The 25,881-nt window shown below is 46.5% G+C and overlaps 2 protein-coding genes across 5 annotated transcripts in view; one reads left to right on the top strand and one right to left on the bottom strand.

The window, feature by feature from the left end:
• Positions 1–25,881, bottom strand: part of LOC143989546 (uncharacterized) — a 600,653-nt gene that overhangs the window by 288,423 nt on the left and 286,349 nt on the right. The window lies entirely within an intron of this gene.
• The window catches only part of LOC143989620 (uncharacterized), a 32,059-nt gene continuing 14,013 nt past the window's right edge, over positions 7,836–25,881 (top strand). Inside the window, exons 1-13 of one of the 4 annotated variants that reach the window (XM_077489840.1) lie at positions 7,836–7,885; positions 9,899–10,026; positions 10,115–10,238; positions 10,355–10,452; positions 10,542–10,769; positions 13,821–14,030; positions 14,154–14,206; positions 14,750–15,118; positions 15,619–15,743; positions 15,831–15,902; positions 16,286–16,348; positions 16,477–16,569; positions 18,129–18,635. In XM_077489840.1, the coding sequence (XP_077345966.1) occupies positions 10,154–10,238; positions 10,355–10,452; positions 10,542–10,769; positions 13,821–14,030; positions 14,154–14,206; positions 14,750–15,118; positions 15,619–15,743; positions 15,831–15,902; positions 16,286–16,348; positions 16,477–16,569; positions 18,129–18,562 (1,830 nt within the window). In that variant the 5' untranslated portion in view covers positions 7,836–7,885; positions 9,899–10,026; positions 10,115–10,153 and the 3' untranslated portion in view covers positions 18,563–18,635. Of the gene's footprint in view, positions 7,886–9,898; positions 10,027–10,114; positions 10,239–10,354; positions 10,453–10,541; positions 10,770–13,820; positions 14,031–14,153; positions 14,207–14,749; positions 15,119–15,618; positions 15,744–15,830; positions 15,903–16,285; positions 16,349–16,476; positions 16,570–18,128; positions 18,636–25,881 lie in introns of those variants that run through there. The other 3 variants (XM_077489842.1, XM_077489843.1, XM_077489841.1) reach the window with 3 other exon arrangements.

The following is a 25,881-nucleotide window of genomic DNA, read 5'->3' as shown; positions in this document are numbered from 1 at the left end:
ACTGAAGTTGAATCCGGATAATGCAGCCAACCATCTGTGTCCGGTTGCATCTAACTTTGCAGTAGTGAAGAGGTAGGTCAGAGGATTGTTATCTGTCTTTACGGTAAACTCCGCCCCATAGAGATAGTCCTTCAGTTTGTCTACTACTGCCCATTTGAGGGCCAAGAACTCCAATTTATGAGTGGGGTAGTTCTTCTCCGAGGGAGTCAGGCTCCGGCTCACATAGGCCACTGGTCGCAGCTGCTCTTCATACTCTTGATAGAGCACTCCGCCTAGGCCCTCATGACTGGCATCGACATGTAGCTCATATGGTCTGGTGGGGTCGGCATAGGCCAGAACTGGGGCCGTGGTAAGGCTCCTCTTCAAGGTTCGGAAAGCCTCTTCACACCTTGGGCTCCACTGATCTTGAACCGACTCACCGGCCCTCCTGGGTCCCAAGCCATCCTCTTCTCCTTCAGTCTTGAGCAATTCGTTTAGTGGCTTGGCAATCCGGGCAAACCCATCCACAAATCTTCTATAATAGGAGCAGAACCCCAGGAAAGATCTGAGCTCTGTGACTGTTGTCGGTCTTGGCCAAGAGATAACTGCCTCCAACTTCTCAGGGTCTGTAGCCACTCCCTTTTCAGACACTATGTGTCCCAGATAGTTCACAGAGGATTGGTAAAACCGGCACTAATCGGGAGAAAGCTTGAGTCCCTCTTCGCTGAGTCTTCTCAACACCTTCTCCAACCTGGCCTCATGTTCTTCCAAAGTCTTCCCGAAGACAATGACATCGTCCAAGTACACAAGGACTTCTATGAGGTTCCTGTCTCCAACGGTCTTCTCCATGAGGCGTTGAAAGGTAGCAGGGGCTCCAGACAGGCCCTGAGGCATTCTGTTGAATTCAAAGAATCCCACTGGGGTTATGAAAGCTGTCTTCTCTCGGTCTTCCTGGTGCATGGGGATTTGGTAGTACCCACTCTTGAGGTCCATTACACTGAACCACTTGGCACCAGACAAACTCTGTAGGGCATCCTCTATTCTCGGTGTGGTATACTGGTCAGGGATGGTCCTCCTGTTGAGAGTCCTGTAGTCGATACAAAGCCTCAACGACCCATTCTTCTTTCTGACCACCACTATGGGGGAGGCGTAGGGACTTCTAGACTCCCGAATTACACCAGTCTTCTTCAACTCCCCAAGCTGCTCCCTCAGATCCTCCAGATCAGCTAGAGGGACCCGCCTAACCCTTTCCCTGAAGGGTTTGTCTTCTTGGAGGCAGATTCGGTGGGTGGCACTCCTGGCACATCCCACATCAAACTCATCCTTTGAGAAAATCCTCTCCCATCTAGTCAGCTGGGCCTTGGCTCTCTCCTTCCAGGCTCCAGGTAGGTCCGGGTTCTCCATGGAAAGTTTTTCCCAAACATCTCCTCCTTCACCCGTTCCTTTTACTTCTGACCAGCTGACTGGGGCCGCAGGACTCACCTGCCCCAACAGCATTCTGGCAGGGATCTCTATGGGTCTCTCTGTAGGGTTTCTCACACTCACTGGGACTCTTCCTCGAGCCTTCTTCAGGGCCTTGATTGATATCACTTCCGGTATCACTTCCAGGCCTGAGTGATCCTCCCTTGGATCGGATTCCAGCATGACAAAGGGGCCAGGCTGCTCCCAGGTAAGCTTCACCGTGGCCCTGAGGCAGGCTACCTCTCCGGGCTGCAGCACCACTCCCTCTCTCCCAAGTCTCCACACCTTCCCTATCCCCTCTCCTGGGGTCTTCTGCTCTAGGACCAACCGTTGGTAGGCTGTCTTCAGCATGGGATGGATATTGGGATCTTGATGGTTTCTCGTCTCCACTAGAGGGGTCAGAAGTCTTTGCACCAAATCCGTATTGGTCCCTATGATGAGGGACATCTTGCTGGCCCCGGGCGGTCTAGGACACACAACCGCCAGGGTGTCAAACACCTCTGTTTTACCCGCCACAGAGGGATCGAAGGTCAGCTTTATGGGCAGGTAACCATCGTAGGGGAAACTCTGAGCTCCCAGGCCCCATATCTCCAGCTCTTCTATCTTCTGTATGGGCAAATGGCTCAAGTGCCTATCATAGAAGTCTCTGTACAACAAAGTCACTTGAGCTCCAGTGTCCAGGAGGGCCTTCGTGTAGACTCCTTCCACCTGGATGGAGACAGTGGGGGACGGGCCGACCAATTCTTCTGGGTAGGGCCGGGTTGAGGCCACCCTCTTCTGGGGACCCGTCTTCATCCAGTTGGTTTTAGACTTTATTCTTTTTCGAAGCTGGTATGCATTGACCCTCCCCACAGTAATGGGAGTACAAACCCGCTGAGGGATGTTATTGTCTCTTATTTGTAGACATTCCTTCTGAGGGATCTGGTTTTCTCTCTCTCTCTCTCTCTTCCTTCTATTCAGTTTGGAGTTCACTGAAAGGCATGGGCACCCGGTTGACTCCCTCACCGGGGCCCTCTGAAGTTTCCCACCGGCTGGCGGTTATCTATCTTCTTCTTCTTGGGACTGGAACATCTACTGGCGAAGTGGCCACTGCCCCCGCAGTTGTAGCATAGCATCTCTTCTCGGTCTCGAGTGGGGCTTGGTGTTGGTGTATCTGGAAACAACTCCTTCCTAGGACTTGGTTTCTCGGCTCCCCCTTGACCTTTCGCCATCATAGCAGTCAACATCTCTATCACCTGGGACATCTGTAACTTCAAAGTGTCCACCTCCTTATCTCTAGCGGGAGTCATGGCCGGTGTAACTATTGCTACCGGTTGTTTGACGGGCTCGTGAGATGTTCTTCCCTTTTCTCTTCCAGTAGGGCCTCTTCCTCTCTGATCATTCGGATGAGGTCAGTGTACTCCAGATTCTTCCCATCCTGTCGGGCACGCAGTGTCCATGCAATAGGATCCATGGGTTGAGCTCCCCTCAGTACCTGTTGAGCACGGGCCTCATCTACTTTTCCTGGGCTGATCCCCTTCTTTAGGATCATCCTATGCAGGATTTTATCTAAACGTCCCATGTAGTCTGATAGTTTTTCACCTTTCTTCTGGTTGCAATGCTCTAACTGATAAGCAAGCTCAGAGATTTTCTCTGTCCCACCAAACACATTCTGTAATACATCTAGGTACTCCTGCGTAGTGATGGACGAACGTTTCGCCCGGCGGTCGTTTCGCGGCGAATTTCCGACATTCGCGGTCCGCACGTTCGAACGCCTTTTTCCGTCGTTCGCCGCGGCGGACTTACGTGTTTAATGTATACAAGAACTTTAACCTTTGGTGACACGTTTATCATGTGATACAGGACAGCCAATTGAGACATGACAGCACATGGACACTTGGACATTCCCCCTAACCTATAAATACACCCGATCCGGTGGCCATTTTACATTCTTTCTTCTGTTACGATAGGGACAGGTTCCTGTGTGGAGTAGGGAGAGATAAACCACTAGCTATTTGGTACACAAAAGTTCTTTTCAGGACTGGTATAGGTGTTAGGTGTTGATAGGTTTGCTGTGCTGCTGATTCTTGCAGCAGCCTGAGTGTCTTTTGTTAGTTTAGAGAAAGGGAAAGGACGGTGTATGCTACAGGGACAGCCAGATTAGTCTTTCATCATCATCATCATCATCATCATCATTAGCTGTTACTATCAAGGTCCACAAAAGAGCTGTTCCAGTAACCACTAATCGTTCTCTTTTTTTGCCAATTTGTATAGGGACAGGAAGGAAGCAGTGTTGTCAGGCAGTGAGGGTAATTTTAAAGACTTGCTGTTATTATTAGTTCCACAAAGGTTCTTTTCAGGACTGGTATCAGTGGTACAGTAATAGGCTTGTACATGTATAATATTCTTTCTTCCAAATATAGAAAGGATATTATACTTGACTGCTGCCCTTCTGCTGCAGTCTGCTAAACATTCACAACTCACTTGTTCCACAAAAGTTCTTATAAGGACTGGTAACTTGGTATAGGGTGCTACGGTACATAGGCTTGAGTGCGGTACAGTCTGCTGTTCTGTAAGGACCGCTATCGGTCCACAATAGATAGGGTTGACGTGCACCACTGCTGACCGCTGCCCTATACTGCAGCAGTCCTTCAGCGGTATAGGGACTGACGTACAGTCTGCTAATCACTAACACACAACCTGCTTGTTCCACAAAAGTTCTTATAAGGACTGGTAACTTGGTATAGGGTGCTACGGTACATAGGCTTGAGTGCGGTACAGTCTGCTGTTCTGTAAGGACCGCTATCGGTCCACAATAGATAGGGTTGACGTGCACCACTGCTGACCGCTGCCCTATACTGCAGCAGTCCTTCAGCGGTATAGGGACTGACGTACAGTCTGCTAAACACTAATACACAACCTGCTTGGTCCACAAAAGTTCTTATAAGGACTGGTAACTTGGTATAGGGTGCTACGGTACATAGGCTTGAGTGCGGTACAGTCTGCTGTTCTGTAAGGACCGCTATAGGTCCACAATAGATAGGGTTGACGTGCACCACTGCTGACCGCTGCCCTATACTGCAGCAGTCCTTCAGCGGTATAGGGACTGACGTACAGTCTGCTCACTTCCTTGACCCAAAAAAGCACACCGTACTATATGCCCCTACCCTCCTCTTTGAAGAGGTTGAGCGGTGTCATATTTCTACTGGGGCTGCTTATGATATCCCTGTGCTGTGCTGACTTCCTCCTGGGGGTTCTTATTATGAAGGGATCACACTATCCCTGTGCTGTGCTGACTTCCTCCTGGGGGTTCTTATTATGAGGGGATCACACCATCCCTGTGCTGTGCTGACTTCCTCCTGGGGCTGCTTACGGTGCTGCTGTCAGTGCTGTATGTCACGGTGCTGCTGTCAGCGCTGTATGTCACGGTGCTGCTGTCAGCGCTGTATGTCACGGTGCTGCTGTCAGCGCTGTATGTCATGGTGCTGCTGTCAGCGCTGTATGTCACGGTGCTGCTGTCAGCGCTGTATGTCACGGTGCTGCTGTCAGCGCTGTATGTCACGGTGCTGCTGTCAGTGCTCTGTATTACGGTGCTGCTGTCAGATGCCTCTATCACGGTGCATGTGTCATTCCGGTATGTCACGCTGCTGGTGATCATCTCCTGCACCCTCTTCTTTGCCTACCCTGGTCCCTGACCTTCCCTCTCCTCCATTGCCTTCATTAGCTCCATAGTCCTGAATTGTTAGAACAATTTCCCAAATAAAATAAAAATGCTTGTAGTTATCGATCCCAAATTCACCTCATACATGTATTATGTCATTGTCCAGATGGTGGGACTACGTTTTACCCCCTAATAATTACCACGTGGCCGCAAATTCGACATGAAGGTTTGCAAAGTTCGCCTCCCATTGAAGTCAATGGGGCCCGCGGCGAACGTTCGGTTTCGCGAACGTTTGGGTCCGTTCGCATTTCGCTTTCGCGAAACGTCCCGTCGGAAGTTCGTCCATCACTACTCCTGCGCATTACAGTCTGTCCTGCTCATCTTCAGGTTGCGTACGGCCTCTAGAGCAGGCCCCTTTAGACTTTCCACAATCCTCTGCTTCTTTCTGCGCTCTGGAACTTCCCATTCCTCTAGTGCCTGAGTTGCGCTATCTAACCACTCTTCAAATCCCTCTTCTTCCGAAGGTACAGGTTTCCTCCCTGAAAACATCCGGAGTTTTCTGTACCCCGACATCGGGTAATCTGTGGGATCCTTCTTGCACTGGGCCACAATCTCCCCCAGGACAGCACACAGTTCTGCGCGAAGGGTGGCCGGTGCTGATCTGAGACTCTCAGGTGAGGTACGGGCCGCAGCCTGCGGTGATCCCGTTGGCGATGGCTCCTCCTTTGTTGCGTGCACCAACCTATAGGATCTGTTGTCTTGTGTCCGTACACAGTTGCGCTTGCAAGCCTCCGGCATCCCATCCCAGTATTCCACTAGCGCGTACTGATATGAGATGTCTGGGTCTGATTTTATCTCCATCACCCATGGTTCATGGTCTGGGGACACTGACTTCATTAACTCCTCTACGGTCTCAGTCGACCATTTCTCCCCTGGGAGGCTAATGACCACTGACTGCCTTGGGTCGGCCTTAGCCGCTTCACACCACGCTCTGACTCCCTGTGGGTCCATGCCGGTACCTCTGGCATGTTCACCGATGTCTCAGAAATCCCGGACGAGCCCCCACGTATAGCGATACCCTCACTTAAGAGGGCCGCAAGTTTGGCTTGGGCCCTGAGCACAGCTCCGCCAACCCCCCCGGCAATCTGCTCTACCCACTCTGGCACAGTTAGTATCTAGCAATACACATTAAATCGCTTATACTCTAAATATGTGTGTGTGCGTGGGTGGATAACTCAAGCTCATAGACAATCTTTGAAAGTATATAACTGACTTTACTTGTTGTTTTTATAAAAGGAATAACATGAATCAAACATTTGGATTGCAACACATAAGCAAGTCCCTGCAGTAACCAGTAATAAAGATAAACAGAGTAAACAGCATAATAAAGTATTGCTATGCAACTCTAGCGCTGCCCTTTTTCAGCTACTTCCCTGCATGGGTAAACTAACACCCAGCACTATCTACCTATGCAGTCAGGCCTGACTGATCTAGATGGAAGTCCAGTGAAACAATATTCGCTAGCAATCTTTCGGTGGTGCACTTGAAGAACAACTTTGTAATCCAAATGAATAATAAAGATAAAGCATCTGTCTTTAAACAGCTCTCACCACCAGGACAAGTCCAAGTCCGGTTTCTCTGCCTTTTCGTCTAGGAACATGAATCCACGACCTCCGAGTCTTCAATCCTTCTGGTGTACTGCAGCAAAGATGAGAAAATGTCTCTCAGGTGCAGCTAAGCTGGCAGAGAGCTCTTTGGAAAATAGCATAAGGCCCAGGCTTCAGGCCTTGTCCCTCCAGCAGCTCAGCACAGACCTCCTCTTGCTAGGAGAGAGGGGGGTGTCCAAAGAGAAAGAACTAGGCCTCTCCCCCTCCTTATATGCCCTCCCCATAAGTCTCTGGGGCATAACTCAAAACATCCTGGGAACCAGCGGGGTTCTGGGAACAGTAGTTTTATAGTCCTTAAAGAGACCCCGCTACATATGAATTTGCACATGGATCAGTTTACATAATTTATTGATAAACACCATAAGATCAGTGAAGTAGGCGTAAAGTGGAAGCAGTAGATCTGCAGAGAATATTATTTGAGCCCCTAGCACTTTATATATGAATGTCTCCACATATTTTAGTGTATTTGTGATGAATTATGTGCACACACAATAGGACAGCGCTGTAGTTGCTCTTCTAGTTGATAAAGGGAATACTTACCTTTGTTACAGCAGCAGTCCGGTATAAGTTATTTCTGTAGGTATTTGAGTTGTTACACATAGCGCGGGTTTTATTCTATTTATATTGGTAACATAATTGCCCAAATCTGGGGATCAGGAGCCATTTCCACCCTTTACTCTCAGCTGGGGCTCTTTGTATCCATATAACAGATGTTCTACATGACTAAATCTGACATCAATTTTACTGCAAAATCAAAGGGGCCAAAATGTCTCCCCCCCGAGCAGTAATATATTTCTATCCCCCTTGGTGGGAGTGGAGATGACCCATCTATAAGGATATACAGTACAAGCACAAGGCCGTGTTCACACTACCAGACGTTTCTCAGGGCTGCAGTTCCTCTGATCCTTAAAGGCTGTGATCTCACTTCTACCCAGACAGGAAGTCTCTATGGAAGACCGGAAGCGATGTCAGGTACAGACAGGAAGTCTCTATGGAAGACCGGAAGCGATGTCAGGTACAGACAGGAAGTCTCTATGGAAGACCGGAAGCGATGTCAGGTACAGACAGGAAGTTCCGGGTGAGAGGTGTGTCGGGAGGAAGTAGAGAGAAGACGTTGCTGGAAGAAGTAGCAGAGGAGGTAATAAGATTGTATTTTCTATTTACACCCAGTAACCCCCTTTTAGTGAAGGTCAGAAGTATTAGATGTTTGTATTTAGTTTTATAAAATGGACAATCTCTAATCGGGATACAATGTATAACGCAGTCAGTGTATCGGTATAATGTGGAGTGTGAGTTCCGGGGTCCCTACAGGGGGAGGACATGAGGCTCCCTCAGTAAGAAGCACATAAATGATTGTATATTGTGTCAGGATAGAGCCAGACACCTCGGCACCACCTGAATCTGAGGGGAGGTCTCTGGCTGAATTCACAACACAAAGAAGGGGGTCAGTCTGGTGAGAGTCGCCTTCCATGATGGACACAGAGAGGAGCTGATGGCTGCAGACCTCACTGGAAGGTGCTTAGAACTGCTGAGTCTGATGGGTCAGTATGGACTGGGTGCTGCTCTCTGCACCCTGGACATATAGTTCTGTATTGTCTGTGCTGCTGAGCTGTGGTCAGACCCTCCCAACCCCCTCCAAGGGCCCATGGACTTCACCCTGCCTGCCCTGCTTCAGCTACCAGCCCCTACCCCTGTTGGCCTGGATATCTGCCCTGTTCTGGACTTCACCCTGCCTGCTCTTCTTCAGCTACCAGCCCCTACCCCTGTTGGCCTGGATATCTGCAATTTCCTATACTTAACCCATCACACCCTGATCTCTGCCCTTTTTTGGACCTGGATCTCTGTCCCTGAGTCGGGCCCATTTCCCTGGCCATCCTACGTGGACTACCTGTGTGGTGTTACATTATCTGGTGGAATTTTTCATTGTACTTTGTCTTGCTACCCTATGTGCCAACACTGCTCTGCCCTGTGGACTATCACCCCTTTGCTGTCCTGAGGAGCACCCTTAATTTCTGTGCCTTCTGTTTGCCCCATTAAATAACAACCCTTATCTGTCCCATATTACCGCCCCGAGGATCGCTCTTCATTGCTGTATCTATTGTGTGTTCTGTGGACTAATTCTCCCCCTGCCTGTACCCCGAGTCCCCCAATAAATGCCCCGCGTGTCGGGTTCCTGGTGATTCGCCTCTGTGTGCTCTCTCTCTGCACTCTTCATTCATCACACCCCTGTCATGTCCATCCTCTTCCTCCATAGTCACTGCAATGTCTTTTATCTCCAGCAGATGATGATACGCACATATATTATTATTATTATTATACAGGATTTATATAGCGCCAACAGTTTACGCAGCACTTTACAATATTATATATAATAAATATAAAAGGGAGACAATACAGTTATAATACAATAAAATTTAAAAGGATTAAGAGGGCCCTGCTCAGAAGAGCTTACAATCTAATAGGGTGGGGCAGGTGGTACAAAAGGTTGCAATTGTGGGTAATAAGCTGATGGAAGTGATAAAAGATCAGTTGGAGACGTGATCGGCTTCCCTGAAGAGATGAGTTTTCAGGGGTCGCCTGAAGGTAGCAAGAGTAGGGGATAGCCGGAGAGGTTGAGGTAGCGAGTTCCAGAGGATGGGAGAGGTGTGCATATATATATATATATATATATATATATATATATATATATATATATATATATAGTGTGGAGACCTAGATTAACTATTAGAGTGACTTTTATCCGGCAGTGACCACACATGGATGGAAATGTGACCGATCCCTACTGAACCAGCTGAATTTCCATGTCTCTATGGTCATCATAAGTGACTTCCACCCCTCCCCCTCATCTCCTTCATTATGTAAGTCATGCTGAGATCATCTCCCATTGGCTGAGCAATATTCTCATTTGTCTCTGAGCTCCTTCTTGTTCTTCGGACCCTTGGCATCCTCACTAGCAAAGTGGGACTGTTGGTCCTGCATTGTATGTAATGACATCAGAATGCCTGCTACAAGCTTTTGTCCTGCATATTTTGGGGGTCCTGTGGGGTAAATTATATCTCAGCCTGAAGTGGGGCTTTAACAAAATGGACCCCTGAATGGTGAGTTGAGGAGGATTCTGGGAATATCATTTGATTTTACTATTTGTGTTCAGATCTAGAGTTTTCCTCCTGTGAAGTCTGGAGATCATATGACCATCACATTGCCTCCACCTCCCTCCCTGATAGAATAGAGAAATACAAAGAAGATTCTAGAAGTCACCAGAGAGATGATTGAGGAGAGGTGAGGAGGATTCTGGGAATTCTGGGACATTATCCAGTAACAGACAAGGGATGTGTCTGGATGGTGACTGTATCATTGTGTGTGTCAGGTTCCTATAAGGTGTCAGGATGTCACTGTCTATTTCTCCATGGAGGAGTGGGAGTATTTAGAAGGACACAAGGATCTCTACAAGGACGTCATGATGGACAATCAGCCGCCCCTCACATCACCGGGTAAGAGGAGACTTTATTGTAAAGGAGAGAGCAGTACGGAGGCTCCACCTAGATCCCCCATCATCTGATAAACACATAGAAACAATGTATTCAGTCAGTGTGTGTGTTTCCTACAGATGGATCCAGTAATGGGAACCCACCAGAGAGATGTCCCCGTCCTCTGTATTCCCGGGATTCCACACAGGAAGGTCACACCATCCCCCACCATCATCAGGTAGATGAGGAACAATCACTGATAGTATCATTAGGATCTGTACATTCTCGGCATTGTTACCATTGATGTCATTATTATTATTTATTCAGAGTGGAAACCTGAGAGATCCTAAAGTTGAGGTTAAAGAAGAGATAAAAGAGGAGGGTGATGAGGATGGGGTGATGGAGGAGTCAGAGTCTCTAAAAGAACACAAAGATCTGTACCAGGACACCATGGTGGAGTCATCCAGCTACAGAAACCCACCAGAGAGATGTCCCCGTCCTCTGTATTCCCGGGATTCCACACAGGAAGATCACACCATCCCCCACCATCATCAGGTAGATGATTAACAATTATTGGTAGTTCTGATTTATACACAGCATGTTTTTTGTAATTAAAGTTGGGCAAACAGTTTGGTCCGAACATTGCCGTTTGGCGAACACCCGAATTTGCAGGGCATTCGGTGGGTGTTCGCCCCGCTGAACACTCTGCAATGCACGCTACACGCTGTACAGTGCATTCTGAGCCCTGAATGGGTAATGCCTTGCCCAATCAGGGTTCAGCGAACATCTGGTTATTAAGGAGTGGGGCCAGGAAGCTGGCCGTGGCATCCTTCACAACCGATGAGTCATCAGCTGTCAATGGGCTTCTCCCCTGACAGTTGAATAGAAAAAAAAACATTGTCAGCAATAAAAAAGTGAAAAAGAAAACATGGGAGCCCCCCTCCAATCCATACCAGACCCTTATCCGAGCATGCAGCCTGATAGGACGGGAACTGGTGGGGATGAGTGAGTACCCCCTTCTTGAACCATACCAGGCCACATGCCCTCAACATGGGGGGATGCTTTGGTGCAGGGGGGCCTCACATCCCAAAGCACCTTGTCCCCCCATGTTGATGGGGACAAGTGCCTCTTCTTGACAACCCTGGGCGGTGGTTGTGGGGATCCGTGGGCGGGGGCTTATTGAAATCTGTAAGACCCATTAACAAGGGGGCCCCAATGTGGATCCATTTTCAATTACGATGCCCGCTGCAGCGCCGACCCAAAAAAAAAACGCTCCACAGTCAAAATGCCTGGCTTGCCACTTGAGTTCTTGTATAGGTAAAAAGCATAAATGATGTGTAGCATAAAACTCATGAAGTGACAAACACTATTAGTTGTGATTTCATGAGTATTATGCTACACATCATTTATGTATTTTGCTTGACATAGTTAATTCTGTGTCCTATTTTATATTTTGCAATAATAAAATCAATATTTTACATATTCAACTGGTCTACGCCCAATTGGAGTCATTGTCCTTCAAAGTCCCACCAGGGGGTCTCTTTTTTGTGGTTCATATTAGGGATGTGGGCAATTTCTCCTCCACCCCACCAGAGTTGAACTATTCTACCTAACCTGTTAACCACTTCAGCCCCGAGCCTCTTTTTGAGATTTGTTGTTTACAAGTTAAACTAATTTTTTTTGCTAGAAAATTACTTAGAAACCCCAAAAATGTTATATATATATATATAATTTTTTTTTTTTAGACACCCTGTATAATAAAATGGCGGTCATTGCAATACTTTATGTCACACCGTATTTGTGCAGCGGTCTTACCATCGCAATTTTTTTGAGAAAAAATGCACTTTTTTTTTTAGGTAAAAAATAAGATAATAGTAAAGTTAGCCCAATTTTGTTTCTATATAGTGAAAGATAATGTTTTTCCGAGTAAATTGATACCCAACATGTCACGCTTCAAAATTGCGCCTGCTCGTGGAATGGCGACAAACTTATGCACTTAAAAATCTCCATTGGAGACATTTAAACATTTCTACAGGTTACCAGTTTTGAGTTACAGAGGTGGTCTAGTGCAAATTATTGCTCTCACTTTAACGATTGCGGCGATAACTCACATGTGTGGTTTGAACACCGTTTTCACATGCGGACGCAACTTACATATACATTTGCTTCGGCGTGCGAGGTTGGGGGGGACAGGGGCGCTTTAAAGAAAAAAAAAGTTCTTATTTATTTTACCTTTTTTAATTTTTAATTTTTACATTTTAAAAAAATAATTTGGGTCACTTTTTTTTTCCTATTACAAGAAATGTAAACATCCCTTGTAATAGAAAAAAGCATGACAGGACCTCTTAAATATGAGATCTGGGGGGTCAAAACGACCTCAGATCTCATATTTACACTAAAATGCAATAAAAAAAAAATGAAATGTCATTAAAAAAAAAAAAAAAACCCTTTAAGAGCATCGGGCTGAAGTGATGTTTGACGTAGTTTCCGCCCTCCAATGCTATGGAGCTGAGGGGGGGCCACCTTTTCCTCACTCGGCATCCAGGCAGTGAGGGGAGCGGACGCAGTTCCCACTTTTACCTTAAAGAGAAATGCACGCCGTTCCTGAAAATAAGGGGTTTATGGTAGCTAGCTGCTGCCATAACAACGGTATTTAGCATAAAAATACAGACGTTACGAGTACTGCAATTTGCGTGAACTGGTTAATATGACAATTTTGGGAACAAAACGTCACTGTAAATAACTGGGAAAAAAATTACAAGTTCTAAAAATTCACCATGCCTCTTACTAAATACCTTGGAATGTCTACTTTCCAAAAAGGGGTGATTTGGGGGGTATTTGTACTTTCCTGGCTTGTTAGGGTCTCCAGAAATGAGATCGGCCGTCAGTACATCCAGTGTGATCAATTTTCAGTGATTGGCACCATAGACTGTGGACTCTATAACCTTCACACAGACCTAATAATATCCACTGATTTGGGTTATTTTTACCACAGATATTTAGCAGTATAAATTCTGGCCCAAATTTATGAAGGAAAAATTACAAATTTTCTAAATTTTATATCCAAAATGAAGAAAAATGCATTTTTTTAAACAAAATTTTGTCTTTGTTTATTTATGATGCAAAAATAAAATCCTCAGTGGGGATTAAATACCACCAAAAGAAAGCTCTATTTGTGTGAAAAAAGGACACAAATTTCATATGGGTACAGTGCTGCATGACTGAGTAATTGTCATTCAAAGTGTGAGAGCGCTGAAAGCTGAATATTGGCCTGGGCAGGAAGTGGATATAAGAGCAGGTAGACAAGTGGTTATACACCATTAAAATGACTTCTCCTGGAAAAACAATCTTTTTAAAAGCAATGTTTTGCATTGATACATGTCCCCCAAGGCAGTACCCGGCCCCCATACCTCTTTTATGGCCAATTACTTGTATATAAGCCTTCAAAACGGGGACTTTTGATTTTTCAAGTTCGGGTCTCATAGACTTTATTAGGGTTCACCGTTTCAGTCACAACTTTTTCTCTGTTTGGGAGTTCTGGTGCAAACCAAACAGGGGGTGTTCAGCCCATCTCTAGTTACAATGAATGTTTTATTATATATTCAGAGTGGAAACCTCGGGGATGATAATATTGATGTTAAAGAAGAGTATAAAGAGGAGGATGAGGAGTATGGAGTGATGGAGGAGTTTTTAGAAGGACACAAGGATATGATGGAGCCACCAAATACCAGGAACCCACCAGAGAGATGTCCCCGTCCTCTGTATTCCCGGGATTCCACACAGGAAGATCACACCATCCCCCACTGTTACCTCAAGGTTGGTGGGATGGAGCTTGTAAAACACAGACTCCTGGAGACAATGTGTGGATTTTTTATATGATGTCACAATAATAAATCTTCTATCTTACAGATGATATTCTCTCTCATTTTCTTGGTTTAGAGTGGAGATCCAATCGATATAGAATTTGAGGTTAAAGCGGAAGAAGAAGTGAGGTATGTGAGGGATGATCAGTAGACATGTGCACACTGAAATATTTTGTTTCGGAATTTTGTTTTCGTCCGAAAAATAAATTCATTTAGTTACTCCCGAAATTTGTTTCTATTTATTTTGTTTTTTGTTAAAAAATTGCATTCGTCTGAAAATCCAAATGAATTAAGGTCGAATCTGTCATTGAAGGCTTATGGTGTCTGTCAAATGTTTAAAGAAGATTCGACGGAGCAGCGAAACTCACTATATGACGCTGCAATCCTACATTCCCGGTCGAATATTTTGCCTACAAGCTATAGTAGGATTCTAATGTTGTATGACACTAGTAGTAATTATATTTATTAATTATTTACTAGTCAACCAACATTCAAATTTGTCCCCGGAAATGTACGATTGCAGAGTCGTACAGTTTCGATGCTCCGTCGAATCTTATAACTTTCAACAGACACCATAAGCCAAAGATTCAACGTTGTATGTTTTTCGCTGCTTTGTCGAATCTCCGTTTGTTCATGTTGAATGAATGGTCTAAGTATCCGATGTTGTGTCAGTTTGTCAGATAGTGTAACGAATATGGCGGCAACCCATTTCAACATGGAGGACGTTCCTGGACCATCTGTGGAGGCAGCAGCAGCAACATCCCATTCCCCATCCCCACCATCATCCAGAAAGCAGTGCAGGAGGAGGACACAAGCTGCAACCAGCAGGAAGCGTAACCTTACGTGGACTCACATTGAGTCCCAGGTCCTTGTAAAGGAAACGCTTCCTTGCTGGATGCAGCTGTGTGGCCCCCGCTCCAGAGAGACCACTTCAGAGTGGAAGCAGAAGAAGTGGGAGGAGATCTCCAAAAAAGTTCAAGATATATTCCATCATTGGCGTGACCCGACTGCCTGCCGCAAAAAATTCTGCGACCTAAAACGGTAAGTAAGGTTTCTGATTTTTTTTTTTTACATTTTAACCACTTCAGCCCCGGAGGAAGAAAGGAAATTTACACAATTCACACAAGCACCTAATTAGAAAGGTGGACTGGACATCTATATTTACAATCCCAGTCATGTCTTTTATATTTTATTGTGCACCAAAAAAAGCATACTTTTTCTTCAAATACATTTAGTTAATAAGAAAATGTGCAAATCTTGTGCTACATGAAAAAAATGCGCCTAATCCAAAAATTCCATTTGCATTGTTTCATTCTACATTTATACAATCAAAAAAAAAAACTGCGCAGTTTTTTTTGATTGTATTAATATTTTCTGTGTTATCGCACTGTATTACTGTTGCTTTTTTCTTTTTTTCTTTTTTACCAGTGCAGTTACATTTTTGTTTTCATTCTACAATTGTTTCATGTGTTGATGTCATTTTCAGATTACAATTGTAGTTTAATTATGGAACCCGTTTCTCTTCTCTTTTTGTCTTGCAGTTCCATAGCGCGCAAACGCAGGCAGGCGGGGCACAGAGGGAATCGGGTGCGTCTCCTCCCCCATGAGGCGGAGCTCTTAGCGGGTGTGGGGGAGGAGGAGATCACCCAGCTCCTGTCTCATCAAGGTTGGTGTCAGCATTGCATTGTGCAGGATGTTTATTTTTTTGTCAAGCATCGGACATTTACCATGTTGTGTTTGTTTTTATTTAAAGATCGTATCCAGGCCCAGCGCCGCCGGAAGCGGAGGGCGGAGGAGGAGGAGTCCTCCATGTCATCAACATGCAGTAAGTACTGTAGTAGTGACACTAATACAGCGGGTCCTTTTCCATTTGTCCAGCCTTCCATTGTCCATTCCGGTGTCATTGCTTCTCACTCAAGCAGTGACAGGTGGAGCCTCTGCGACGTTCTGTCAGGTAACGCAAGCGCTTGTGTAACTTACGTGATCTGACAGAACGTCGCCGCTCTGAACTGAGGCACCTGATCATTGTCGCGCACCTAGCACTCGCCGCTGGAACCAGGACAGGTAAGTGCCTCTTTTTTTTATTTTTTTACTGATTTTTTATTTTATTTTTGTATTGCCATGCTAATGAATAATTAATTTATTTATAGTAATTTCTTTGAAGCTTGAACATTAAAACGTTCATCATTTCTCCTTTATATTAAATAGGTGTCATCCAGTCAGAGGAGGAGACTGAGGAGGAGGAGGAGCCTGAGGTGGCAACGCCCACATGTAAGTTAGTATGATCTTGCTGGTATCTGCTGCTGAGTGATCATACGTGTTTCAATGTTTCTGTACTAATGTGTGTGAGATTGTTGTACACTGCAGATTGTAATCGTCTTTTCTATATTAATCATCAGCTGCTGATCAGGAGGTGGAGGAGACCTGCCCTGGAGAGGCTGCTGGGGATGTGCCGGAAGAAGGTGACCAGCCAGACGCGGCAGATCCAGGGAGTAAGTACAACTTTTTTAAGTATTTTCCAGGCAAATCTAGTATTTTAAATCTGAAATGCTGGTGGCATACCTTGTCTGGAAATGGTTGTGCTTCATTCTGCAAGGCTTCGGTTTAGCTGGAATTATTAATTATATTAGTCCCCCATCTGCAGCCGATCCCAGTCTTCCTGTTAGCGTGACCTGTGCTTGTCACTTCCCTGATCACGCCACCTTCTTGCTGCAGTTCAGATTCCCAGTCTGAGCCAATCACTATTAATCATAATCAATAATTGTGAATAACAAAGCAGGCTGGAGGGGGGGTATCAGACAAGAATCTCCAGCTATTGTCCCTGGACATGTTCAATCTCTGGCATGCCCCTAATGCATACATTAACACTTTCCTCATGATGTCTGGTGCCTCCTCTTTGGCATCATCTAAAGCAAAAAATTGTAAATGACCTTGTGACCTCGTAGATCTTTGTGCAGGAAAATGTCGTTAGGCTATAGTCCAGACTCCAGAGTGTGTTGTGTTGCACATTGGCAACAGGCTGTTTGTTTTGTTTACTGACATATTTTACATGTACCCTGGAGTTTTTCTTTAACTGCTCATTTTTGTCTAGTGGTTTTTGTTTTAGAAGTTTTAGACATACTGATCCTTGGATCCCCAGTGGTCGGACACATTTCCATGCACCCTCAGTTATTAAGACCTGCATAGGTCTTGAAGGCTCAGGGAGAGACCAGACCACTGCAGTAGCAGAGGGGAGCAGATGAAGCACCGGCTGCCGGGATATCGAAGGTTCAGTCATTGTAATTCATGTAATCTCTGTTATACATCCCGGAGTAATAATCTACCTAGCCTAGAACAGAAGTGGGGCTTATTCAATCAGTGGCCACACGAAATTTATAACCTTTTAAAAGTAGCCTGCTATATTTTATGAAACAACTTTTTTTTAGTAGGTCATCCCTAATGCAATGGCTTCTCTTTGGTGAGTGAGTGTAATGTAACTTGATATTAATAGCTGGTATAGCTGATATGTTTTTCTGCAAGTGCAACTGATCTTCCATATTTGCGACAGTCAGTCAGTCTGGATGAGGTAGATTAGTTAGTGCTGGTCATGGTCACTGGTCAGCACTTAGGCCTCCATTACACTTTAAAATTTTCTCCAGCCAGCCGTGCGACCAAGAGGATAAAATCTTTGGGAGATTCCCCTTTCCAGTTACACTGCTCGGTGTGGAGAGGGGAATCCCTTTGTACTCTGGCCGGGGAGGACACTCAGCTCCGCCCGGTCAGAGTACAGGAAAGTACTACATCTTCCCGCACAGCTCTGCAAATCTGGGATGACGCAGCGAATTGACACAGACACCACTATCTTCTACACACACATTTATTAGGTGCATCTCACTGAAGTGAATATCAAAAAAGGAAAACTGGTATATGTAGAAGTGAAAACATCTCAAGATGTTACATGATTGTCTACAAGGGCTGGGAGATAAATAATTGCCTTTATGTAAGGTTAGGGTGAAGAAGCCATGTGTAATGTATGTATTGCATTATCTATCTAATTTGCTTTTCCTCACAGGTGAAGTCTACGTCCATCACCTCCACCCAGTGGACAACGGTTCAGACCTGCCCGCATCTGGTTGGCCTGACCGTCCTTCCTCCCCAGCAGCTTCTCCAGGGCACGTTCCCTTCCATCCTCCGCTATCCTCCCCCCACCTGGACACAGCCATGGGTGCCGCCTCCTCCTCCTCCTCAGTGCCTCAAGTTGAGGTTTCTACACCCTCCCGCCCCCCTCCAGAGCCACATTTGGATTACCTGCGGCGCATTATGGAGGTCCAAGGGAGACATTACACCTTTTCCAGGAGGCTAGGGCGCTCCTTGGGCCTCCACAATCACCGTCAGTATGTGGCTCTGGAGAGGTGCCAAAGGAGCCTTCGGCACCTTGGTGAGCAGATGACTGGGATCAATATGTCCCTACAGCGTCTGCTCACCAGGTTGGGGGAGGACATGTAAATAGTTTTTAGTTTAGTTTTATATATTTTTGTATGTTTTTATTTTTCAAAATTAAAAAAATTGTTGTTCAGAACTACTTGTTTTCTTGAGTTTTGCTTTCCTTGTTAGATTCATTATGTATGTGATGTTTATCTAAATTAACTACTCCATTTATAGTTACAAACTTAGTAGAGGCCTTATAATTGTGCTTTTCCTACATTTAACCATCAGGCTGAACTTAGAAAATGTAAGAGATTTCTCTCTACACTATTTCACTGTGCAGAGGGTAATCCCATGTATAATGTGTCCAGCAGTGGCGGAATTATCAGGGTCACAACAGTCGCAAGCGTGACTGGGCCCTGTAGTTAACAATAAAAGTAGTGTGTATCTATCACAGGGTGGTTTCTGTGGATACACTCAAAGGTAAAATATCCAATTGCCACGTCCTTTAAATAGCTTGAACTAAAGCAAAATGAGGGGAAAAAAAACAGGGAAAGGGGAGAAAAACCCACACACAAAAAAAACTCAAAAAAAAAGTGTTGGTTATGTTGGACTTTTTAGGCATAATATTATATTTAAGTACACAAAAGGGAAAAACAAGAAAAGAAAAGGAATATAGAAAAAAATATTTATTTATACAAAATAAAGAAAAGTAAAAGCATATCAAGTACTGCTTTATATCCTGTCTATATTAGTACATTTTAGGCAATAACCATATCTGTATCTATTAGTTATATATACCCGAAGAATGAAAAATTGTACATTAATATTCAATATAAGAAAGGATTACACTAGACAGGGTATTAATTACAGAACCGATCTTAAATATATTCTGGCGCTCTACATGTTTCGCGTTTTGGTCAACACTTGCTCAGGAGCTTTATCAATTTTTTACATTTCTTCATGGGGGCACCCCAAGAGAAATATGCAGGAAGAAAAAGGAGAACAACAAGGAAGTATTTCTCTAGGCAGATAGAGCGATTTTCACATCGATATCACACTTTTATATGTATAGGAGCCTGCGGTTGGCATAAGGGCTTCAGATATTTATGGTATAAGGCAGCAACAGGAGGTGATTTTGCACCATACTCTCTTAAATTCAGTTAGCCAATTCCTGTATCTTCTCCAACAAGGTAAAATGTAGGCGAGCTTGTCTCAATAGCTTCAGGGTTCAGAGGGGGACCTTTGAGCCCCTTAGGTGTCTCCCTCTACCGGGAGATAGGGCCCTGTAGTTCTCCACCACTTCAGGGAGCCCACTGGCCGCCCGCCCGACAAGTGAAGGGCCCACCTGCCTGTCCGGGGTTTGTGTCTGTCGGGTTCATGCCGCGGGGAGGGGGACTTTGACTGTGAGGGGAGAGACCGTGAGAGAGAAGCCACCTATCCACAGGCAGAGAGACTGTAAGGGAGGTGGAGCAGACACGTAAAAAACTGTGCAGACCAATTTATTGAAGGCGGCAGAGGAGCTCTCCCCTCTGCGACTGCGCAGTGTTTAGGGATGAGATTGCTGGTGGGGGGATGGGATCAGTAAGAGGTCCCCCTCCAGTACCACCATTGCCCCCCTCCAGTACCACCATTGCATTGGGGACACACGCTGCATTGGGGACACACGCTGCACTGGTGGACACAGGCTGCATTGGGGGACACAGGCTGCATTGGTGTCACACGCTGCACTGGTGGACACACGCTGCATTGGTGTCACACGCTGAACTGGGGACACACGCTGCACTGGTGGACACACGCTGCACTGGGGAAACAGACTGCATTGGTGTCACAGGCTGCACTGGGGACACAGGCTGCACTGGTGTCACACGCTGCATTGGGGACACAGGCTGCACTGATGGACACGCGCTGCATTGGGGGTCACACGCTGCACTGGTGTCCACGCGCTGCACTGGTGGACACACGCTGCATTGGGGGGACACGCTGCACTGGGGACACAGGCTGCATTGGTGTCACACGTTGCACTGGGGACACAGGCTGCATTGGGGGTCACACGCTGAATTGGGGGACACAGGCTGCATTGGAGTCACACGCTGCACTGCTGTCACAGGATGCATTGGGGGACACAGGCTGCACTGGTGGACACAGGCTGCACTGGGGGACACAGGCTGCATTGGTGTCACAGGCTGCATTGGGGGTCACATGCTGCACTGGTGCCCACATGCTGCACTGGTGTCACAGGCTGCATTGGGGGACACAGGCTGCACTGGTGTCACATGCTGCATTGGGGACACAGGCTGCACTGGTGGACACACGCTGCACTGGGGACACAGGCTGCATTGGGGGGTCACACACTGCACTGGTGTCCACACGCTGCTTTGGGGGACACACGCTGCACTGGTGTCCACACGCTGCTTTGGGGGACACACGCTGCACTGGTGTCACATGCTGCATTGGGGACACAGGCTGCACTGGTGGACACACGCTGCACTGGTGTCACACGCTGCACTGGGGGACATGGGCTGCATTGGGGGACACACGCTGCACTGGTGGACACAGGCTGCATTGGTGTCACACGCTGCATTGGGGGTCACACGCTGCACTGGTGGACACAGGCTTCACTGGTGTCACATGCTGCACTGGTGGACACACGCTGCATTGGGGACACAGGCTGCATTGGAGTCACAGGCTGCACTGGTGTCACACGCTGCATTGGGGGGCACAGGCTGCATTGGGGGACACACGCTGCATTGGGGGACACAGGCTGCAATGGTGGACACGGGCAGGCTGCATTTTTTGGGCATGGATAAAGTTGTTCATAAAAGCTTCCTCTTGACAGTTATGGTAAGTTTAAATCAGAAACAGAAATGTTTTACTTTGTTATACATTGTAAAAAAAACATAATATCAAAATAATGCATTTTGGGGGGCCTTCCTGATTTCTCGCACTGGGGCCCTGAGGTTTCTAGTTACGCCTCTGGTGTCATAGTTAGTAAGGTTGAATAAAGACACCAGTCCATCAAGTTCAACCTGAGTGTCTACAATTGTCCCTATCCCTGTACATTGCACACTCACATAGGTCCCTACCCTTAAGGAGCCAACAATCCAAGGTCCCCATTCATATACTATGGCCAATTATTAATTTTTTTGACTGAAGCCAATTAACCTACCTGCATGTCTTTGGATTGTGGGAGGAAACCGGAGTACCCGGAGGAAACCCACGCAGGCACAGGGAGAACATGCAAACTCCAGGCAGGTAGTGTCGTGGTTGGGATTCGAACCAGCGACCCTTCTTACTGCTAGGTGAGAGTGCTAACCACTACACCACTGTGCTGCCCAGTGTCCAGTCACGCCTTTCAGCTTTCCCCCCACCAGAATACACAGCAGATAGTTACAGCAGGGGTTAACCATACAGCCCTCAACAGTTTACAGGGCATAGGTTGAAGGCTTGCAATCATGAGGGAAACAGTTAACTGGACAGAGGTTCACAGGCTGAGGCTAGCGCAATCACAAGGGGCAATAGTTCAAAGGGCAGGCATCATTTCCAGGGCTTGAGTAACATGGCAGCAGGGTAGATTACTCACACCGGTGACTTCAGACAATTGCAGATGGTCATGAAACAGGCGGTGTCATGGTTATGCAGTGATCTTCCTCTGTCTGCTTACCTCCCCTCATGTGTTCAGACTAAGAGGCCAGTCACTTCCACCTGGTGGTTTTTATAACCTCTCCTCTAAGCATGGCTCCACCCCAGGCCCTATCAGGGAACCCTATATTAACCTGTGCACTGCAAGCTAGTGGTGATTAGCAACCACTATCCAAGTATCCAAGGTGTGTTTGGCTTCCTGGTTCCTGCTTACTATGTGCTTTACATTTGTCTCTGTTACTGACATTGGTGTGTTCTCGGTGATTCCTGTCTGCTTGTGACCTTCACTTTTTGGCATGTCCACAACCATCCCTGTCTGCCTGTGAGCCGGAACCTTTGGCGTGTACTCTGTTGTTCCAGTCTGCTAGTTGCCCTGAACTCTGCCTTATCCCCTTACTATCCTTGTCGTCCTGCCTGCTGCTTCCTTCTCCTGTAGTCTACTGTGAGCGTGAGCTGTGAGACCCTAGGGGCCGCGACCTGGAACCAGACTGCAGCGAAGTCCATCCTCACCACTGGAGGCTCTGGTGAACACCTGCTGGCTCTTAGACTCCGCGCCCAGGGGGAATCTATGCTCCAGCTCCCATTGGGATCTGTGTTAGTGATCCTGTAGACCTGTGTCCTGAATCTCCCTGGGTACAATCCGCAGCAGTCAGTCCTAAGATCAGCTACCTGTACCTAGCAGTGCACTTCTAACTTCTATGGAGTGCATCTGTCACCTGGTCTCAGGAGACCTTACAGGCAGAGGATAAGAGAGGGCCCTGGTGTCCCCTGGGTCAGAGATGGCAAATATGAGGGGTCATGGGCATCTGGGTGCAGCTCAGCAGTGACCAACTAATCTATCTTGCATAGAATCACGTTTCCAGCTGTATGTTTCTTTGTTCTATTGGTAACATATTCTGATCCTTGAGTTGACAGTCGCTCCATCAATAATAATCATTGTCTCTTATTTCCAGACCATCATACAAAAAAATGGTTAAATTAGCACACCTTGCTATTTGTATGTACAAAGACAGCAACACGTGAGCAGTAGCGCCACGTCAAGGCTTCAACCCTTGCTACTGTCCATTCACACAACATTCATTCATGCAATCACACACACTCTAGTCACTCTACACATACACAATTACACATTCATTACAAAAAAGGATGATGGAAGGAATAAAGGGAGTAATTGGATTGCTTGAAAAAAACGAATTCTATTTAAATCTTGGGGTCACACCGAAGAGAACTGCTATTGTGAATGTCAACTTCAAGTGGTAAGAAAATAAAAAAAAATGCTTTTCCTCAACATTTGGATGGTTCCTCTGAGCCCCATGTATCTTCTTCACATGGTGGCAATAATTCGGGTCTCACAAGTTAAGGGTAGGGTAACCCAGCTTGGGGAGGTTAAATTTGAGGAAAGTTATTTGTTCCATCAAATGGGGTGTTAGTTGTGCACGGTGTGGATTAAGGATGTTCCCAGTAATAGAGAAAACTCTCTCACTTTGCACACTGGTTGGAGGACAGGATAGTAGTTTCTGGGCAACCAGGCAAAGACCAGGCCACACACTTTTCTTACCATCCCAATAGGTCAAAGGGTCCTCTGTAGGAAGCAAAGGGGCTTCATATAGGTAGGCCCTGACCATTTCAGAGGCACTTCTCTCCTCTCGATTACCTGCTGCTTGATCTGCATCCACCAGATTGTCAAGTGCCTCTACCCAACATGCACATGCTCCACTCAGTTGTTTTTGAGTGATGGTGCCAGGCCTTGGAATAGCAGACATGGCAGGTGAATCTTCCAAATTGGCCTCATTCGGCATACCTCTTTGTTGCTGCAAATTATGGACTCTTTCAATCAGTTTTTCTTTCCAGTAGGAGAGGCTGTTGTCTCTGAGTGCCAATTTACCTTTGATCCTGGGATCACACAGGGTAGCCAGCATGAGTTCAGGGCTTTTGCAGACACGGTCATTTAGCCCATCTTTTAAATTGTCTTGTAGCTTTCTGATGAAAGACGCTACATCGGCATGAAGTGGGCTGCCACAAACAGGCTCGCTGCTTTCTAGGAACGATCGCATCTTATCAATGAGATAGGTAAACAAGGGTATGACCTGTCCTAGGCTGGCATTGCTCTGACTCAAGTTTTCCGTCACATTACGAAAAGGTTTTAAGACCGAAACAAGCTGCCCAATTATACACCAGTCATCACGTCCCAGTGTGGAATCAATCCCAATGCTGTGATGAGATGATAGATTGTGGATGGCTGTCTTTTGCTCCAAAATGTGTTCCAGCATTTCCAGGGTATAGTTCATTCGGGTGCTGACATCTTGTTCCAGGCGATGTATGGGGAGCCCTGATTGTTCTTGCTCCTCCCTCAATAGTTGACTACCAACTACGCCGCAGTGGAAATGCCCTGCAATCTTCCTACAAAGGTCCAAGATTTGAGCAATCTTGTTGTTTTTCTCCACTGGGATTGCACCCTTGACCACTAAATGCAGTATGTGTGCAGAACATCGCACACCGACAAAAGATCCATCTTGGAGCAATTTAGCCATGTTTGAACCTCCGTCTGTCACTATGAACCCAACAGAAACATTGGTGACTGCCCGCTTTCCAAACCAATTGGCCAACATCGATCTAATCGCCGGCAATATGTTGGCATAGCTGTGTTTATCATCACGGACTTCTGTGTGGAGCAGGAAAGCTTGATAACCCTGCTGGTCTTGAGCTGCAGACCTGCTTCCTGATGAAGTTTGAACTCTTACAGTAGTGCCACCACCAACAGGCACAGTGGCCTGCCACCAGTGTGCAGTCAAAGACAGGAAAGCATGTTGACCGCCGGGAGCTATCCACAAATCAGTGGTCAAATTAATTTTCTGACCCTCGGCTTTGGCCATTTTTTCCTTCAATACTGCAACGCATGAATGGTATAGTGCTGGAATAATCTTTCTGCTGAAAGTTGTTCATGCAGGAACAACGTATCATGGAGCAAGCGCATGCATGAGCTGTTTAAACAGCTACCCTTCAATCAGGCGAAAAGAGGCTCCTGCAACAGCAATGAATTGGCTAATGAGGCGGGTGATCTTGTTGGCCTGCTGTTTTGACATGCACTTGGAACTAAAGCCAACAAAACTATCTAGGGTGGGCTGATAATGTCCTTGGGAGGATGGGGAGCCTGATTGGGCCTGCAGTGGAACTACTGCACTTGGACGGTTTGTCTTAATTGAACCCTCTCTATGGGCTGTGCTCTGAGTAAGTATCATATAAATGTACTCACCGAGGCCAAGATGCCGAGAGCGGTTGCTGTTGTGACTCGGCGCAGACCACCCCTGAAGGTAGCACAGAGGGTGGTTGCACCAAGAGGCACAAGCTACCAGTAGGACAGTCACTTGCTAGTAGATCAGCAGGTAGCTTGAGCAGAGCTGAAAGGTGATGTCCCGTGGGAAGGTCCAGAAGCAATGGTAGCAAGTCTGTAAGGCAAAGGCAGAATCCAGGAGACAGGCCAGGGGTCAAACACAGTCCAGATCAGAAGACAACCAGTACCAGGAACGCTGAGACAGAAGGGTAATCCAAAGACAAGCCAGGGGTCAAACACAGGAGATAGCAGGTAAGTCCAAATGCAGGCTGAGGGTCAAACACGTTCAGAAAGCGGGAGTCCAAGGTCAAGCCAGAGGTCGGGTCAGGAGAAGATCAGCGAGGTCGATGAGGCAATCCGGGTCACAACGGGTAATACAGATCACAAGAGCAGACATGGGAATCACAGGAAGCTGAAGACGAAGCAG

Source organism: Lithobates pipiens, unplaced genomic scaffold, assembly GCF_037356315.1.
Source record: "Lithobates pipiens isolate NorthernLeopardFrog02 unplaced genomic scaffold, aLitPip1_a1.2 Scaffold_18, whole genome shotgun sequence".
In the NCBI taxonomy this organism is placed as follows: domain Eukaryota; kingdom Metazoa; phylum Chordata; class Amphibia; order Anura; family Ranidae; genus Lithobates; species Lithobates pipiens.
Note: the sequence above shows the minus strand (reverse complement) of the source record. Positions and strands in the feature narration are given on the sequence as shown.